Source organism: Podarcis vaucheri (assembly GCF_965113315.1).
Source record: "Podarcis vaucheri genome assembly, chromosome: 12".
Lineage (NCBI taxonomy): Eukaryota > Metazoa > Chordata > Lepidosauria > Squamata > Lacertidae > Podarcis > Podarcis vaucheri.
Genome location: NC_138750.1, coordinates 57724465 through 57743722, shown reverse-complemented (window position 1 = coordinate 57743722; position 19258 = coordinate 57724465). Strand labels below are relative to the sequence as shown.

Below are 19258 nucleotides of genomic sequence, written 5' to 3'. Positions count from 1 at the left end.
AGGTTAAGAACGGACCTCCAGAATGAATTAAATTCTTAACCAGAGGTACCACTGTACAGGTAACTTGCATCTTTCGCTTATTATCTTTACGTGATCGTAGCTTTGCACGTGTATGTGATGGGGGGATAAATAAATAAATGTGGAGTGGAGGAAACCCACCATTCACCAGTCCCCATTTCTTTATCCCTTCTCCCCTGCACACGGCTGTGATCACAGGCTTACTTGGCACTGGGAAGTCTGTGTGAGGGCTTAGTGCAGGCACCCCCAAACTCGACCCTCCAGATGTTTTGGGGACTACAATTCCCACCATCCCTGACCTGTTAGCCAGGGATGATGGGAGTTGTAGTCCCAAAAACATCTGGAGGGCCGAGTTTGGGGGTGCCTGGCTTAGTGCCTCCTTTACTGGACTTTGTGAAGGTGGAAGGAGGGCTCTGGGGTGCTGTCTTCCCGAAGCCAGGCAAGCAGCCCTCCACCTTGGGGGGGGGAGGTATTGGGGGGCTGTTTCCTGCCTTTATGCATTTTTGCATTTATGTGTGGACCCTGGAACCAAATCCTCCTATAAGATGCAAGTTACCTGCATAGTGAAGGCTCTGTATCTGACTCCAAATATAGAAACTTTTATTTAATAGCTTTCCTTCCCTCCCTCCCTCCCTCCCTCCCTTCCTTCCTTCCTTCCTTCCTTCCTTCCTTCCTTCCTTCCTTCCTTCCAAAGTTCTTGGTTCTGGAAATGGCATTTCTGAACTTCAAATGCAACTTCCACAAAAGTTTCAAAGATTCATTTTTCGGTTCCCCAGCAGGCGGTTTTGCCGTCATCCAGACTGAAAGGGCGAGAATTTACCCTCTCAGAGGAAGCAAAAGGATGCATTAATTAATTTCTTATCTTGCCGCGCTACAAGCTGAAGAATAGAGCAGATGCCACATTTGAAAACTCATTAACCTTTCTTGACAGCTTTTATTATTGTTATTTTAACATTTTTCTGTGCTTTGCTAAATCTCCCCTCCTGAAAGGCACCACGTGGTGCATTTTCGACAAAGACTGGCAGAAAGGAAATCACAACAAAGTAATCTTTGCTGGGATCTCCAAGACAAGACCCTTTCAAGAATACATTTCTGCAAATCATTGTCGGAAGGAAATGATCAAATGTTGTGGATTTATACACGTTCGCTGTGTGTTACAGCTTGGGGAGACAGAGCCTCTCTCAAGTGCTACAGTGAATAAAGTTGGATGAAGATGTCATGCCAGAGTGCGACAGCTGTGAAAAAAGTAAATTCCACATTAGAGATGACTAGGCAAGGGATTGAAAATGGAACTGTAATGTTATTGGAGGAGTAATGCATGTGGAGGAGCAGAGACGCGAACCCGGTTCACCAGATTACGAGTCTACAGCTCATAACCACTACATCACACTGGTTCACATTGGGCAGAAGATTCCTGCTAGATGACCCTTGGGGATCTTTTCCAGCTCTACAGTTCTATGATTCTATGATTCAGTGGTTGAGTGGGAATCCACTGCATTCTGCCTGACGGCTCGTGCCCTTGAACACCGGCAATGTCTCTGCATGACAACTCTATTCCGCAACACTGTCATAAAACATCCTTGGCAGCTCTCCACCCCCTTAATGCACGGGTTGGCAAACTAAGGCCCGGGGACCAAATACGACATAGTTGTGTATTTGTGTGTGTGTTTAACGTGCAGAAAACGCAGCAGCTGACATGGGATGGAAACATACTAGTCCATGGGTAGGCAAATGAAGGCCCAAGGGCCGGATCCGGCCCAATCGCCTTCTAAATCTGGCCCGCGGACGGTCTGGGAATCAGCATGCTTTTACATGAGTAGAATGTGTGCTTTTATTTTAAATGCATCTCTGAGTTATTTGTGGGGCGTAGGAATTCGTTCTCCCCCCTCCCAAAAAATATAGTCTGCCCCCCCACAAAGTCTGAGTGACAGTGGACCGGCCCACGGCTGAAAAAGTTTGCTGACCCCTGAGACTTAATGTTTTAATGAGAAAATCCCAAGCCTTCAGAACCAGCCACTTCTACTGCCTCACTACTGTAGGAGCAGTGTTGAGATGCTGCGGCAGCGGACCCCATTAGGAAAACAAAACTGTGCTCCCTTTTGCTTTATTTGTGACTCACCCCACCTCGCGTCCCTAATTCCTTTCGCTTCTCCTGAGCTGCACTGATCGTCCTGATTGCTCTAAGATTCACACCCCCCTAGAGGTTTTTCTTCATCCAATTTGTTAAAGCATTCAGGGCTACTAAGGCTTTCAAAGAAGCGGACCAGGCTGCCCGAGACCCACTCAGTTTCTGATCTGCGCCATGCTGGGTGGTTTTGTGCTTGTGGAAACATGAAGAGCCAGGGAACGCTTTGCCTGAGCAGCCAGCAGCCCAGCAAATGAGCCAGAACAGACTGAAAAAGCTTGTTATGGTTTGTGTGTGTGTATTAACAGAATGAGTGATTAGGAAGGAAATTGATTAGCTAAAATGAGACAATCAGATTACACCCATGTGGATGAGTAGCTGCCATATTGTTTATCTGGCTTTGATATGCCCTCCCCTCAATAATGCTACTCTAGGCTACATCATCAGGAATATAGCGGGAAGTAATAATACTGCTCTCTTCTGCCAGTATTTGGAGTACTGTGTCCAGTTCTGGCCACCACAGTTCAAGAAGGGATATTGACAAGCTGGAACGTGTGCAGATGAGGGGAACCAAGGTCTTGAAACCAAGCCCTATGTGGAATGGTTGAGGGAGTTGGGAATGCATAGCCTGGAGAAGAGAAGACTGAGAGGGAGACAGGGTAAAGGTAAAGGGACCTCTGACCATTAGGTCTAGTTGTGACCGACACTGGGGTTGCAGCGCTCATCTTGCTTTATTGGCCGAGGGAGCTGGCGTACAGCTTCCGGGTCCTGTGACCAGCATGACTGAACCGCTTCTGGCAAACCAGAGCAGCGCACGGAAACGCCGTTTACCTTCCCGCCAGAGCGGTACCTATTTATCTACTTGCACTTTGACATGCTTTTGAACTACTAGGTGGGCAGGAGCTGGGACCGAGCAACGGGAGCTCACCCCGTCGCGGGGATTCGAACCGCCAACCTTCCAATCGGCAGGTCCTAGGCTCTGTGGTTTGACCCACAGCACCACCCGCATCCCTACAGTTCAAGAAGGGATACTGACAAGCTGGAACATGTGCAGATGAGGAGAACCAAGATCTCAAAACCAAGCCCTATGTGGAACGGTTGAGGGAGTTGGGGAATGCTTAGCCTGGAGAAGAGAAGACTTGGGTAGCTGTCTTCAAATATCCGAAGGGCAGTCACATGGAAGATGGAGCAAGCTTGTTTTCTCCTGCCCCTGGCCTCCCAGATCACAGTCCAACATGCTAACCATTACACCATTTACCACTGGACTACAGCTCCCAACATGCATGACCTGCTAAATGGGGCTGATGGGAATTGTAGTTCTTACAATGCTTTGAAAGCACCACGTTGGCCATATCAGCTGCAGTTAGTATTTGTGAGGACAGATAATAATAATAGTAATAATAGTAATAATAATAGTAAAAATAATAATAAATAATTATTATTATTTATTATTTATACCCCGCCCATCTGGCTGGGTTTCCCCAGCCACTCTGGGCGGCTTCCAACAAAACACTAAAATACAATAACCTATTAAACATTAAAAGCTTCCCTAAACAGGGCTGCCTTTAGATGTCTTCTAAAACTTTGGTAGTTATTTTTCTCTTTGACATCTGGTGGGAGGGCGTTCCACAGGGCGGGTGCCACTACCGAGAAGGCCCTCTGCCTGGTTCCCTGTAACTTGGCTTCTCACAGCGAGGGAACTGCCAGAAGGCCCTTGGCGCTGGACCTCAGCGTCCGGGCAGAACGATGGGGGTGGAGACGCTCCTTCAGGTATACTGGACAGAGGGTGCCCACACCTGCCAGAACCACCAAATTCTCTCAGAAATGCTTTTTTTAACAAACTGTTTTCTCTAATACAGCACATTTTAAAATGGTAGCTGACAACCCCAGGAGCCAGTTTCCATTTCCTCTGCAGCTTTCCACCTCCTGATGAACTACATTTCTAGATTATTGGCTGTGCTGACTGGGGTCAATGGGAGTTGGAATTCGAGAACATTTGAAGGAGCACAGATTCTGCAGCTGGCACTCACTGCAAGGCACAGGCAACAAGTTTTCTTGGAGGGCAGCAACAACACCACCAAACTACCACGCCTAAACAATTTCGTCTGTCTTCACCTTTAGCAATAAACTGAGCCAAACCGATGGTTTCCCCGTTTGCTTTCTGCAAGCCGCCCATTGCAGCCAGCTCTTCCTGCTTCATAGAGGGAAACAGCTTGTATATTTAGTGTCCAGAGGTAAAGGAATGATGGATGAGGCATTGCGGAGGGCTGGTCTTGAGTAATGACTAGTCAGCGGCCTAATCAAACATGTCCAAGCAGATTAATCATCTTTAATCAATGCAAGTGATAAAAGGGCTTCTAAATCCAATGTTCTTTTCAGTTTGTACTGATTATGTCTGACTCTTTCCTTCTTTTTTTAAAAAAGACACCCTTCATTTCATTAGCCAAAGGCAACAAATTGCTTTTTAAACAATGACCGATATTCCCACCTGACCAAAGGATGCAAGCGGCTGCAGCAGTTAATACACGTATCTGCCTATAGAGCTGTTCTATTAGATTTGAGACTGCAAGGATTTTCGTGCTCGCTGCCACAGCCAAGGGGCATTGTATGTGCAAAGGACAGGCATGTTGGAACTGATCAGAGATGCCTGGATGGCAGGCCACATGGGGCTTTGCAGAAGGCTGAGGGAGAGTAGGACTCAAGGCAATGGATTCAAGTTACAAGGAAAGAGATTCCGACTCAACCTTGGGAAGAACTTTCTGACAGTCAGAGTTGTTTGGCAGTGGACGGGACTCCCTAGGGTGGTGGTGGTGGACTCAGGGCCGTCTTAACTGTTGGCACTAGGGGTGCACGGCACCCGGGCGCCGGGCTCTCAGGGGCGCCAGGCCGAGAGTCCTGGGCCGAGCGTTGGAGTCCGGGGAAGAGCCGAGCGAAGCAGAGTCCGTTGGAGCACCGCAGGCTCTTCTGCTGTGGCCGGCTCTTCCCTGGACTCCAATGCTCGCCCCGAACTCGCGCCGAGCCGCCCGCAGCAGAGCCTGCGGCACTCCAACGGGCTCTGCTCCACTCGGCTGTCAGCTCTTGCCACAGCTGCATAGCGGCTAACTGTTTCGGGGCTGTGTCCGGAGCACCGTATAATGATGTGAGCACTGCACAGTGCCGCCTATTGTTTCCTTTGCTGGCTTTTCCACTGTCGGTGCATGCTCCCAGTGCCGTCCAATGTGGGGTGCCAGGGCAGAATGACGGGGAATGCAAGCGGCAGAGCACGTGGGGTGCTCTGGGCACTGTGCGCGCAGCCAAAACAGTTTGCCACCATGCAGCAGGGGGGGGGGCAGTGGGCGGAAAGCATGTTGACTGTGCTGCCCAACATTCCCCGCCCCCCAGCATGGAACCCGCATCCACCTTCGTACACCCCTGTGCGTGGAGCGCTGGCACCCCCGTTGGTTGGCGCTGTCAGTCCTTGCATCCCGCAACCGTTCTAAAGGTAAACATCTACCGTATTTTTTGCTCTATAAGACTCACTTTTTCCCTCCTAAAAAGTAAGGAGAAATGTGCGTGCGTCTTATGGAGCGAATGCAGGCTGCGCAGCTATCCCAGAAGCCAGAACAGCAAGAGGGATGGCTGCTTTCACTGCGCAGCGATCTCTCTTGCTGTTCTGGCTTCTGAGATTCAGAATATTTTTTTTCTTCTTTTCCTCCTCCAAAAACTAGGTGCATCTTGTGGTCTGGTGCGTCTTAAAGAGCGAAAAATACGGTATTTCCTAAAAAAAGGTCAACAACTTTGGCCAACCTAGGGGTGCTGGGAAGATCTTTGCACCTTGCCGCTGCATATGCTTAAGACGGCCCTGGGTAGACTCTCCTTCCTCGGATGCTTTTAGCAGAGATTGGCTGGACATCTGTCATGGCTGCTTTAGTTAAGAATCCAGAATTGCAGGGGGTTGGACTAGATGACCCCCAGGGTCCCTTCCAAATCTAAGCTTCTATGATTCTGTGAAGGGGCAGCAGAAGTACAAGGGGGTTGTGTGCATGGTACATGATGTCCGGGGCCCATAAACAGCGTAAACAATGCTCTACCACTGACCTGTAGCTGCTCTTCTGAAAACAGCATAATATTCCAGCCCTCATGACTTCCAAGCAAAGGGACTGCTTTAAATAGGAACAAAGGAAACTTCCTTATACGAGGTCAGACCATTCTACTAGGTAGCTACCGTCTACACAGAGCGACTATTTAAAGACGACTGACCCAATTTATGGTTCCTTCATTGATATACGCAGAAAGATTGCACGCACACCTCTAGTTTTTGCAATGCAGTATCAGTTAAATATACATAAAGGTAAAGGGACCCCTGACCATTAGGTCCAGTCGTGGCCGACTCTGGGGTTGCTCATCTTGCTTTATTGGCCGAGGGAGCCTGCAGAACAGCTTCCAGGTCATGTGGCCAGCATGACTAAGCTGCTTCCGGCGAACCAGAGCAGCGCACGGAAACGCCGTTAACCTTCCCACTGGAGTGGTACCTATTTATCTACTTGCACTTTGAAGGAGGCTTAAGGAATGGGGTGCTTTCGAACTGCTTTCGAACTGCTAGGTTGGCAGGAGCAGGGACCGAGAAACGGGAGCTCACCCCGTTGCGGGGATTCGAACCGCCGATTTTCTGATCGGCAAGCCCAAGAGGCTCAGTGGTTTAACCCACAGCACCACCCGCGTCCCTTTTTGTTAAATATACATACATACATATATATATAGAGAGAGAGAGAGAGAGAAATGCACATTTTCTGGGGGAACTGTGTACGACATAATTGTGTATTTGTGTGTGTGTTTAACGTGCAGAAAATGCAGCAGCTGACATGGAATGGAAACAGACTATTCCATGGGTAGGCAAATGAAGGCCCAAGGGCCGGATCCGGCCCAATCGCCTTCTAAATCTGGCCCGTGGACGGACTGGGAATCAGCATGTTTTCACATGAGTAGAATGTGTCCTTTTATTTAAAATGCATCTCTGGGTTATTTGTGGGGCATAGGAATTCGTTCTCTCCCCCTCCCCCCAAAAATATAGTCCGGTCCCTCCACAAGGTCTGAGGGACAGTGGACCGGCCCCCTGCTGAAAAAGTTTGCTGACCCCTGGACTAGTCCACCCACCCCAAAGTTGAGCATTTGCTTTGGATGCTGAATGACCTTGTTTGGATCTGAGGAAGCCCTTTGCATGAGATCAGAGGAGATAACACTGGACTGCAACAGCATTGGACTCCAGGTGTTGGACTACAACTCCCATCATCCTTGACCACTGGGCTAAGATGGCTGTGGATGATGGGAAATGTAGTCCAACAACTGAGGACCTAAGGTTGTAGAAGACTGGTCTAGGTGGACCAATAGCCAGCCTCAAAGTCAAGGTGATTCCTGAGTAGGAACATTTTTATTTTTATTTTTAGTTGGAGGGAGAATTGCTAATTGGTCCCAATTCCCCCTTCCCAACTCTCTCCAGACACCACACAAAGGAAGAGCAGATCTGGAGAGTGTTCTGGAAAGATATATTCCTAAGGCTGGCCTTTCAGGCTGCTAAATTCAGAAAGGTTATCTGCTTTCCCCCTGCAAGTGAAATGAATCTCTGCACTACAAGAAAGGGTGAACGCTCCCTGTTAGCTGAGGACAACTCACACTGCCGTTTGTTTACGCCGCATTCAAACCTGCCCCATTCCTTAAGCCTCATTTAAACAGAAAGAACTCGTTCGGTGACTCCGAAGGGGAACACGGGGAAGGCAAGTTAAACACACCTGCCTCAACAATTGGACCTGATAATAAATGCTGGAAATGTAAGGAAACTGAAGGTACATTCTTTCACCTTTGGTGGACATGCCCTAGGATTAAGGCTTTTTGGGAAATGATATATAATGAATTGAAAAAGGTATTTAAATATACCTTCTTGAAGAAACCAGAGGCCTTTCTCCTGGGCATTGTCGGCCAATTGGTGCAAAAGAAAGACAGAACTTTTTTTATGTATGCTACAACAGCAGCAAGAATACTAATCGCTAAGTATTGGAAGACACAAGATCTACCCACTCTGGAAGAATGGCAGATGAAGGTGATCGATTGCATGGAACTGGCTGAGATGACTGGCAGAATCCGAGACCAGGGAGAAGAGTCGGTGAAAGAAGACTGGAAGAAATTTAAAGACTACTTAAAGAAATATTGTAAAATCAATGAATGTTAGAAAGATGTTGGATAGAAATTAAGTGGTTTCTGGCTGTAATGTTTTAGGAGATATGGAAAAAAAGGATTATAAATGGGTTAAAGTTTTATGGTAAGGATTTGCTGAACCAACAAATTGAATTGGAATACAAAGAAGGGAAGTATGAGGAGGTCAGAGGAAATAAGTTATATTACTGAAAATTGAAGTGTGTTTTTAATTGTTTATTATGATGTATGTTTATTTTTGTATGTTGTGTATGTCTTGTATGTTGTATGTTTATATCCTAAAAATTTTCAATAAATTTCTTTTAAAAAACCCAACAACAATTGGACCTGAAAAGTTCCCTCTTGTCTGCGCTGCTCACACCTGGGCCCACCCTCTCCTGAACCTCCATCCTGGATTTCAAACACGACTGAATCCCATGACACTGGTCTCAGAGCCGCGGCAGCCATTTTTAGCCAGAGGAACATTAAAGCCCCGCAAGGGGCTAGTTCTCAGTGAGGTGGCAAAGCTATACCTGGGATGCGCCGCTTCAGACTGTAGTGGTGGGTGGCTCACATGACCAGATGCCTTCATAAAAATAAATAAATCCCTCTATGCAGAGAAGACAAGCCTGGCAGAGAGAATACAGTGGTACCTCGGGTTAAGAACTTAATTTGTTCTGGAGGTCTGTTCTTAACCTGAGGTACCACTTTAGTTAATGGGGCCTCCCGCTGCCGCGGCGTGATTTCTGTTCTCATCCTGAAGCAAAGTTCTTAACCCAAGGTACTCTTTCTGGGTTAGCGGAGTCTGTAACCTGAAGCGTCTGTAACCTGAGGTACCACTGTAATTTCTTTCTGACATGCTTGTTTTCTATATTGTGGGGGATCCATGTGTGACATCAACTGACCGCCTCAGTTGGAACTAGGTGTTTTTGTAGTTTTCCTGTTCTTGGTCTGGCTCTTTAGCCTAATAATGCGATTGCAGGTTTGGGCAGGAGAGAGTTAACAGGACCAGAAGAATTGCTTAAAATTGGTCAAACTACTGCCTAGCCTTTGGTCAGATGCATCCTTTTGTTAGTGAAGCTATAGGTGATGAGTTTCCATGGAAACTAACTGCTAGACCTCCCCTTTAAGTCTTCTGAATGGGACGAAAGCCTACAACAGATCACTGTTTGAGTGAGACTAAGACTCAGAAAACCTGAGTTTTTGATTAGCGGTTTTTCAGAGTGCTACCTCTCTCCTTAAGGTCTGACATGGGCTTTGGGTGTCTGCTTAAGCTGTGCTTCTGCCTGCGTATTCGCAAATAAACCCAAATGGTTGCAAAACACCACACTAAGCCTTCAGTGACCTCCTTCCAAAAGGATTTACCGTATTTTTTGCTCTATAAGACTCACTTTTTCCCTCCTAAAAAGTAAGGGGAAATGTGTGTGCGTCTTATGGAGCGAATGCAGGCTGTGCAGCTATCTCAGAAGCCAGAACAGCAAGAGGGATTGCTGCTTCCGCTGCGCAGCGATCCCTCTTGCTGTTCTGGCTTCTGAGATTCAGATTTTTTTTTCTTGTTTTCCTCCTCCAAAAACTAGTTGCGTCTTGTGGTCTGGTGCATCTTATAGAGTGAAAAATATGGTAAATCAATCAATAAACAAACCAGACTGAGTCGGAGAGGATACACAGAAAGCAGAAGAGTTGTTTAAAATTCTAAAACCCCAATTCTTACCTAAAGTTTGGTTATCAAAGTCTGAGTGCTCAAAACATTTGTCCCGTTCGGATTCGATGATCAGCATGATAGAACATTCGGGAGACATGCTCGACACCTGCAGAAAGGCCAGAGAGAAAAAGAGATTTTTTTTCACCCTCATCCACAGATTGAGTCTGTTTGTTTTAAAACGAGCTTTCCTTCCATTAAAAAATTCTCAGAGCAGCTACCGTCAGGAAAATAAAACACTCACAGTAAAACTCCTGTGTTAAAACAGCAGGATCATATAAAAAAGACACACCGTACTGGAGCTGACCTTAACTGACCCAGGACCTTGGAACTGCTATGTTCACATGTTCACACATTCAGTTAACTTTGGCCACACTCTTTACAGGCACAGGCCTGCACTTAAAAGCTCAATTTCTGAGTGGGGCTCCCCATCCCACAGTTTTCCCCACAAACCCCCACTTTTTAAGCATTCAATCAGAGCAAATGGGAATTTCGGTTTTCAGCGGACGTTTGCTCCAAATGAGCTTTAAAGAGCATGTTTTCTCAAGGAAAGCTCCAGAGCAAAGAAAAAAAGGATGCTCAGACATGGAGCCTAAAAGCACGGACCTAGAATCACAGAGTTGGAAGGGTACCCAAAGGTCATTTAGTCCAACCCCCTACAATGCAGGAATCCTGTCTCTGGAAAGATAAGAGGAAACTTAAATGTGTTTATTGAACTATGCAAGACAAAGTAGTTAACTAGAAACCCAAGAAAGAGGAATTTGTACCTTTGTACCTTGGGTTACAGATGCTTCAGGTTACATATGCTTCAGGTTACACACTCTGCTAACCCAGAAATAGTGCTTCAGGTTAAGAACTTTGCTTCAGAATGAGAACAGAAATCGTGCTCCGGCGGCGCGGCGGCAGTGGGAGGCCCCATTAGCTAAAGTGGTGCTTCAGGTTAAGAACAGTTTCAGGTTAAGTACAGACCTCTGGAACGAATTAAGTACTTAACCCGAGGTACCAATGTAAGTACTTAACCTGAGGTACCACTGTGTGTGTGTGTGTGTGTGTGTGTATGGGGAAATGTTTAATGCATACTCTTTAAGCTTTGTGTATAGATTTTTTACATTAGTAGAACTAGCGGCAGCTAGACTGGTGACTGGGAGTGGCCACCGAGACCATATAACACCGGTCCTGGCTTCCAGTACATTTCTGAGCACAACTCAAAGTGTTGGTGCTGACCTGTAAAGCCGCCAACAGCCTTGGCCCAGTATACCTGACGGAGCGTCTCCACCTCCATCGTTCAGCCTGGACACTGAGCTCTAGCTCCGAGGGCCTTCTGGCAGTTCCCTCCCTGCGAGAAGTGAGGTTACAGGGAACCAGGCACAGGGCCTTCTCAGTAGTGGCACCCGCCCTGTGGAACGCCCTCCCACCAGATGTCAAGGAAATAAACAACTATTTTACTTTTAAAAGACAACTGAAGGCGGCCCTGTTTAGGGAAGTTTTTAATGTTTGGTGCTGTACTGTTTCTAATATTTGGTTGGAAGCCGCCCAGAGTGGCTGGGGAAACCCAGCGAGATGGGCAGGGTATAAATAATAAATTCTTATTCTTATTATATTTTAACAGTCATTTGTAATAACATGAAGAAGGTTTAAAATTGGATGGTTAAGAATATATTATTTTATGGACGTGCATGAACAAGTACTAAATAATGGAGCCAAAAGGGGGAGTGGCGGGAAGTCAAGCCAAAAAATTATGGTTAAAAAATTTGTTTACGATATTTTTGTTTTTTGCTTCCTTTTCTTTTAATATATTGTTGTTATTTTTGGAAAATTAATAAAATGTTATCAAAGAAAAAATCAGAGGAAACTTAAATGTGGATAAGCCTCATGAGCAGTGGTATAGCATGCTGTGTGTGTGTGTGTGTGTGTGTGTGCGCGCGCGCACTGGGGTGGTTGCCGAGAAGCAAAATTGTTAGGTAAAGGGACCCCTGACCATTAGGTCCAGTCGTGGACGACTCTGGGGTTGCGGCGCTCATCTCGCTTTACTGGCCGAGGGAGCCAGCGTACAGCTTCCAGGTCATGTGGCCAGCATAACTAACAGAGCCTAGGGCTTGCTGATCTGAAGGTCGGCGGTTCGAATCCCCGCGACAGGGTGAGTTCCCGTTGCTTGGTCCCTGCTCCTGCCAACCTAGCAGTTCGAAAGCACGTCAAAGTGCAAGTAGATAAATAGGTACCGCTCTGGAGGGAAGGTAAACGGCGTTTCCGTGCACTGGTTCACCAGAAGCAGTTTAGTCATGCTGGCCACATGACCCAGAAGTTCTTCTAGAAAAAGTGATACTCAACATACAGTTCTTACAGCAAGTGTCATACTTTTAATCAGTGCTTTTCTTAAAGAAAAGAAAAAAGTGCCAGTGCTGCGTACCCTTAATATAGGGTTACCAGAAGTCCCCGTTTCCCTGGGACAGTCCCCGGATTTGCAAATAAGTCCCCAGACAAATTCCATCCCCGGAATGTCCCCGGATTTCATCTAATGTCCCCAGGAAACACAGTCTCAGCAGCCCGGAGCAGTTGGCTCTGGCTGGCTTCAGGAGCTGCTTGGAAGTCCCCATATGATGGTGGTGAAGCTTCCGGGCTGCCTCCACCTTCCCTGACCCCAGCAACTAAGCTGTGAAGGGAGGCTTCATGCTGCCTATCGGAGCAGCCTCCCAACTCCTACTTGCGTGCAAGCAGGAGCGGGCAGAGATCTCTCAGTTAGGCAATGGGAAGCCTCCCTTCCCAGCTGAGGGATCCCCGCCCCCTCCTGCTTACACGCAAGTAGGAGTTGGGATGGGGCTGCTCCTAAACATGTAGCATTGATTGATTGATTGATTGGTTGGTTGGTTGATTGTGTCCCCAGATTCATTGAAAAAAAATCTGGTAACCTTATCTTAATACCCCCAGAAAAAGAAGCACTGATGTTATTCTACAAAACACTATGTGCATCACTAATGCTGTAGCTTGTTTCAGGTGATATTATCTTTCGGCCTCTTTTCACTTTCCTTCAGCTTTGATCTTAAGCATTTTAAGTACATCACCACACTGCAAACTGCCTTGAGAGCTCAAAAGGCAGTAAATACATTTGAATAAATGAAAGATTGAGAAGCTCCCTTATACAGATGGAAAGGGAAGGTTAGGACTACCCACGTCAAACAGAATCTCGAAGATTTTAACAGACTGGTACTTTTTTATATATATCATGTCTTCAGGGAAGAAGGGTTTTTAAGCCGATGCTGGCATTTTACCTACTTTCGGAATGATTTACATAAATGAAATACCTGTGCAATGCTCAATCAGAATGGAAAAAAACCAGACCGGATTTGCAGAAAAGATGGAGAAGCAAGCAAACCCCAAAGCGTTATTCCTGTACTCAAGTGATATTTCCTGGAGGAGACTGCTAGCACTATTGGTGCTAGGAAAAACGGGCAAAATAGACTCTTGACCTGTTGCCCCAAACCAGATAAGGAGATCCATGCAAGTCAGCAAGGTTTTTGTGTGTGTCAGCAGTGGCCAGATCAGGAATTCCAGACACAAATTGGTTTTTTGCATCTTAATGCACATTGGAAAACACATCTAACTCTTTGAAAACAACGCAGGGCACATTCTGATGCACATTGAAACACACATTCCAACCTACATTCTGGCACAACTTAAAATAAAAAATAATATTTTTGGAACTGTGGCTACAGCTGGATTGGGGCATATAAAGGAGACACACTATCACATACAAAGGGTGGGTTTGACATGTTCTCCCTGGCCTTCTGCTGTGAAGGTCATCACACGCCTTCCTGCCTACCGCTCACAGTGGCTGTTTGGACTTCTTCTGAATCAGTGGACATGCATGTAGAACGATAAGAAAAACACTACATTCAGAAGCACCAGAATGCCAAACTATTGGAGGCTTGGGTGCAACTCAGCTTGCAAAAGAAGGGCTAGCATGGAGGTGTAATGGCATGGGATTCGGACTCGGAGGCTGAACCTGAGGATTCCCAGCCTGCACAGGAGTCCCCGCCTCCAGAACCAGCTGAGCCGGGGCATGAGCCTGAAGGGTCCTCACCTGTGCTGGGTCCTCAGGTGCCGGCACCAGCTGAGTCTGCTCTGGCTCCTGAGGTGATGGAGGACCCATTGCCTGCAGGTGCTCCACTCTCAGCCCCGTCAGGGGAAGCTGGGGTGGCCTCTGGGTCCGGGAACCCTCCAGCCTCTCCTGAGCTGCAGAGGCTCAGGGCAGAGAGGCGGAGGGAAGTAAGTTCCTGCAGGAGGAGTGCTCGCCTCCAAGCCAGGAGAGGCGAGTCACCAGACGATCGGGGCCGCCCTATGCCTCGGGGCAGATAAAAGCTGGCCAGCCCCAGTCCCATGTTGCTGGAGCAACATTGTTGATAGCCTGTTCCTGCCTGCACCCTGTCCTCCTCTTCTGCCGGAGCTCCTGACCTCACCCAACTCCCTGCCTTGGACCCAGCTTTAGCTTTGACGGACAGCCTCCATACCACACCCTCAACCTCAGACTGGACTCGGACCTCGCCGCATGGTTAACCCTCGGGACCAGCACAGTAGGTGAGATTGAGGAACCTCCAGATTCCCAGACTATCCACATACCTTTATCTCTATGCTGACTTCTCTCTCTCTCTCTGTTGTTTAGACCAGGCTTCCTCAACCTCAGCCCTCCAGATGTTTTTGGCCTACAACTTCCATGATCCCTAGCTAGCAGGACCAGTGGTCAGGGATGATGGGAACTGTAGTCTCGAAACATCTGGAGGTCCGAGTTTGAAGAAGCCTGGTTTAGACCGACACACCTTAGGTTGCTATAGGGATAGAACTACCTATGTAAATCGTACAGAAATTTATTTATGTATGCAGCTACAACAGCAAGAATGTTACTTGCCCCAAAATGGAAAGAAGAAGTCTCAGCAAAGGAAGAATGGATACAAAAACTTATGGAATATGCAGAAATGGCGAAACTTACCAGAAGAATAAGAAATCGAGATTTAAAATGCATTTCTGGGTTATTTGTGGGGCCTGCCTGGTGTTTTTACATGACTAGAATGTGTGCTTTTATTTAAAATGCATCTCTGGGTTATTTGTGGGGCATAGGAATTCGTTCTTTTTTCTTCTTCAAAATATAGTCCGGCCCCCAACAAGGTCTGAGGGACTGAAAAAGTTTGCTGACCCCTGGTTTCCTCCTTGCAGCCGCTTTCTCACTACTCCTCCCCATCCATCAGATAAGCCAAACACACAGATACCCAATCCGCCACCCTCTTACTATCCTAAGTTTTGTGCGCATCTTAGCACTGAAATCAGCCTGCAGGGACAAAGAGCACGCTAACTTTGCAAGCTCACGCTGCTGGCATAAACTGAAAGCTGAAGAAAGTATAGTATGGGAGACCATCAAGTCTGAAATGGAACATAACAAATCTGGGCTTACCAGCTTGTAACAGCGCCTATAAAGTTAGAGCTCGCTTACACTGGGTTTGTCCATAAACTCTACTGTAAAACACACACATACGTTGCTGTCTCTCGGGTAACCAGAGTCTAGTTTATCGCCGTCACTTGGAATTTGGACTTTATCCTCTGAAAGGCCTTGCGGTTTCTCCCAGATTTGTGCCTTTATAATTCAATTAATCTTGTAGGAGCCGGGCTGCGGATTGGCGGTACAGAATCTTCTTTGCATGCAGAAGGGGCCAGGATCAGACACCGGCACCTCCATATTAAGTTGGGAGAGAGACTCCCTGTCTGCAATGTTTTGGAATCCGCCAGATGCGTTTTGCACCTGGCTATCAGTGAAGTGAAGATATCTGGGTGCCAGGAAGACACCTGACATCTTCACCATCGGGAGCTGCATGCCTGAGAATCCGTTGATCTGGACCGTTTTCACACACTACTACCACATCCTGTAGAATTCATATCAGTTATACAGTGGTGCCTCGCAAGACGAAAAGAATCCGTTCTGTGATTCTCTTCGTCTAGCGGTTTTTTCGTCTTGCGAAGCAAGCCCATTGACGGATTAGCGGATTAGCGCTATTAGCGGCTTTTAGCGGCTTATCTGCTGATCGGATCAGCTGATAAGCGGCTTAGAGGCTTAGAAAAAGGGGGGGAGGGAAAAAACCCAGCAGGAACTCACAAGACATTGTCGTCTTGCGAAGCAAGCCCATAGGAGATTCGTTTTGCGAAGCACCTCCAAAACGGAAAACTCTTTCGTCTAGCGAGTTTTCCGTCTTGCGAGGCATTCGTCTTGTGGGGCACCACTGTACTTTATCTACACAATCGGAAGAAGAAGAAGAGAAGAGTTTGGATTTGATATCCTGCTTTATCACTACCTGAAGGAGTCTCAAAGTGGCTAACATTCTCCTTTCCCTTCCTCCCCCACAACAAACACTCTGTGAGGTGAGTGGGGCTGAGAGACTTCAAAGAAGTGTGACTAGACCAAGGTCACCCAGCAGCTGCATGTGGAGTAGGTTCACCAGATTACGAGTCCACCGCTCTTAACAACTGTACCACACTGGCTACCAAAATGTTTTCTCTGTGCTGCCTGAAGAGTGAACAACTTTATAGTTAATTGTTGTTGTTTGTCTTCACTTACACCCCCCTACTGCCCCACTCACAGTTGTGAAGAATACTCCTGCATTATGAATTAAGAAATGGCTAGTAGCTATCATGGCAAGTATGATCTACTGAGAGTACCCAGTTGACTAGGTTCACAAGAACCTTGGTAAATAATGTTATAGCCTAGAGAAAAGGGGACTCCCCCTCCCTGAGTGTTAAAAGGAGGCTGGAATCCAACCTCTTCTGGGGGGAAAACCCAACAAAACTCCTTCCTTTTAGACTAGGCAGATCTCAATAATAGGTTCATTTCCAAACTGCCTTTTACAGGAGAGTAACTGAGCAAAATTACAGTCGCTCAGCTCTGGGCTTTATTCAGTGAGGGGTAACTGAGCAAAAGAGCAATGGATCAGCTCTTAGATTCATTGGTCAGGGATGATGGGAATTGTAGTCCCAAAACACCTGGAGGGACGAGTTTGGGGATGCCTGGTCTAGACTCTGAAGAATCTGGGTTCAAGGCAAAGGTTTTGCCGCACTGAGCTTTTTTGGGGAGGAAACGTAGGATAGAAATTTAGCAATAAAATGAGCAATAGAGGGTTGGGCTAGATGACTTTCTATGACTGAATAAAGGACTGGATCCACATCAGTGGCTGCTATCAGCAATCTACATCTTTACAGGAGAGTGATCATTCTCCTGGACTTTTCCAGCTACTTTTCATCAAATTCTTCTGGGATTTAGGGGACACTGTTCCACTCCTACCAAATCGATTCCAGAAGGTAGGACTGGGCCACAGCTGCTGTTACTCCTCTAGGCAGGGATAGGGAACCTGTGGCTTTCCAGATGTTGGTGGACTTCAACTCCCATCAGCGCCAGTCACTGTGGCGAATGGTCAGGAATGATGGGAGTTGTAGTCCAACAGATGAAAAGCACACTCCTCTTGGTGAACGCGATGAAAACAGGCAGCATTGTCAGATGACATCCTCGCATCCTTATCTCCCCACAGGCACTGCCACAAGTGGGTCAGACGCTTAACTAGGGCAGTATCAACACATCCCTTTCTTTCCAGGCAGCAAGCAGTCTTGGAAAAGAGAACAGCCATACAGGCGCAAGCTACATACATATAAGTTTGTGGTTCTAGCCAAAGGCTGAGACAAACCTACAGCAACAGTACCAAAGAGGCAATGCAGATTGTATGTCCATAATATGAGCCATGATATAAGAGAGATATAAGATATCCATGATATAAGAGAGGTTGGCAGAGACACCAACAAACTTGATTTCAAATTAAACCTCTGTCACTCCCCAGCAATTTATAGTGATTTTATCTAACTCCCTGTTCCTGGTTTTTATTTTTCATTTGCAGCCAACTGAAATAAAAAAAATAAGGTCATATATATATGAGATAAATGTTCATAACTGCATATATAAACCACATGTCTGAAACCCCACAGAAAAAGTCCTGAAACCATTTTGTCCCTCCCAAATTGACCTCAAATATTTCTCTGCAAGGTCGAAGGAAAATGGAAAAGCCTCCCCATTGTCTTTTCGTTCACAAATCCTGTCTTAAGGGTATGTATGTGTATGAACAGGGTGAGCCTGTGACCTGGCTCAGGAACTAATTATTTATCATTACAAAAGACTGGCCAGGCTCCCCAGGTAATCCAATCAAGTGATCATTAACAGGTAACCTGCCAGACAGGAGATAAACAACACACTCAGATTTCTGTTGTAGACCGCTCCTTATGTGATGTGGGTACGATGTATCTGGGGGTGGTCTTGAGCTCCAGGGTGGCCAATTTAAAATGTCTATATAAGGGCGGGCACACCTTTGTTTGAGGTCCTCCTGCGTGTGAGGGGAGCACCCTGTTGCAACAGTTCAATAAAGATCAAGCTTACAAGTTGATTTGTTTTTCTCTGGTTGGCTTCTGTTATTTTCTCCGACCGATGGAGAACCTACAAAGAACTCTATAAGGGCTCTTGTGTTCCCCATAAGGGAATAAGGGCAGATTTTTGTTTATTACACAACACAGCAATGCCCTCCTCTGTGTTATGAAGCTGTTATTGTCACTCAAAAGAAACCAGACCATTTCTGCCTGGGTGTGCCCTGCTTGCTGGTGTGAGCAAAGGTTTCAGAAAGCGATCTCTTGGGTCTCTATGTAAGAAGCAGAGTAACAGATATCGAGTGATGTCTTCCGCCTGAGGTTGACCACAAATGTATAGTTAAAGCCATGTATGGAAGTGAGAGCTGGACCATAAAGAAAGCTGATCGCCGAAGAATGGATGCTTTTGAATTCTGGTGCTGGAGGAGACTCTTGAGAGTCCCATGGACTGCAAGAAGATCAAACCTATCCATTCTGAAGGAAATCAGCCCTGAGTGCTCACTGGAAGGACAGATCCTGAAGCTGAGGCTCCAATATTTTGGCCATCTCATGAGAAGAGAAGACTCCCTGGAAAAGACCCTGATGTTGGGAAAGATGGAGGGCACAAGTAGAAGGGGACGACAGAGGACGAGATGGTTGGACAGTGTTCTCGAAGCTACCAGCATGAGCTTGAACAAACTGCGGGAGGCAGTGGGAGACAGGAGTGCCTGGTGTGGTCTGGTCCAGGGGGTCACAAAGAGTCGGACACGACTAAATGACTAAACAACAACAACAACAAGGAAACTGATGAGAGTTTGGTCCGAGAACTAGCTCTA

At 46.8% G+C, this 19258-nt stretch overlaps 1 protein-coding gene across 1 annotated transcript in view; it reads right to left on the bottom strand.

The window, feature by feature from the left end:
- Positions 1-19258, bottom strand: part of LOC309514970 (vasoactive intestinal polypeptide receptor-like) — a 113446-nt gene that overhangs the window by 67082 nt on the left and 27106 nt on the right. The window contains exon 2 of the mRNA XM_082192517.1: positions 10020-10116. Coding sequence (XP_082048643.1) covers positions 10020-10116 — 97 coding nt within the window. The remainder of the gene's footprint in view (positions 1-10019; positions 10117-19258) is intronic.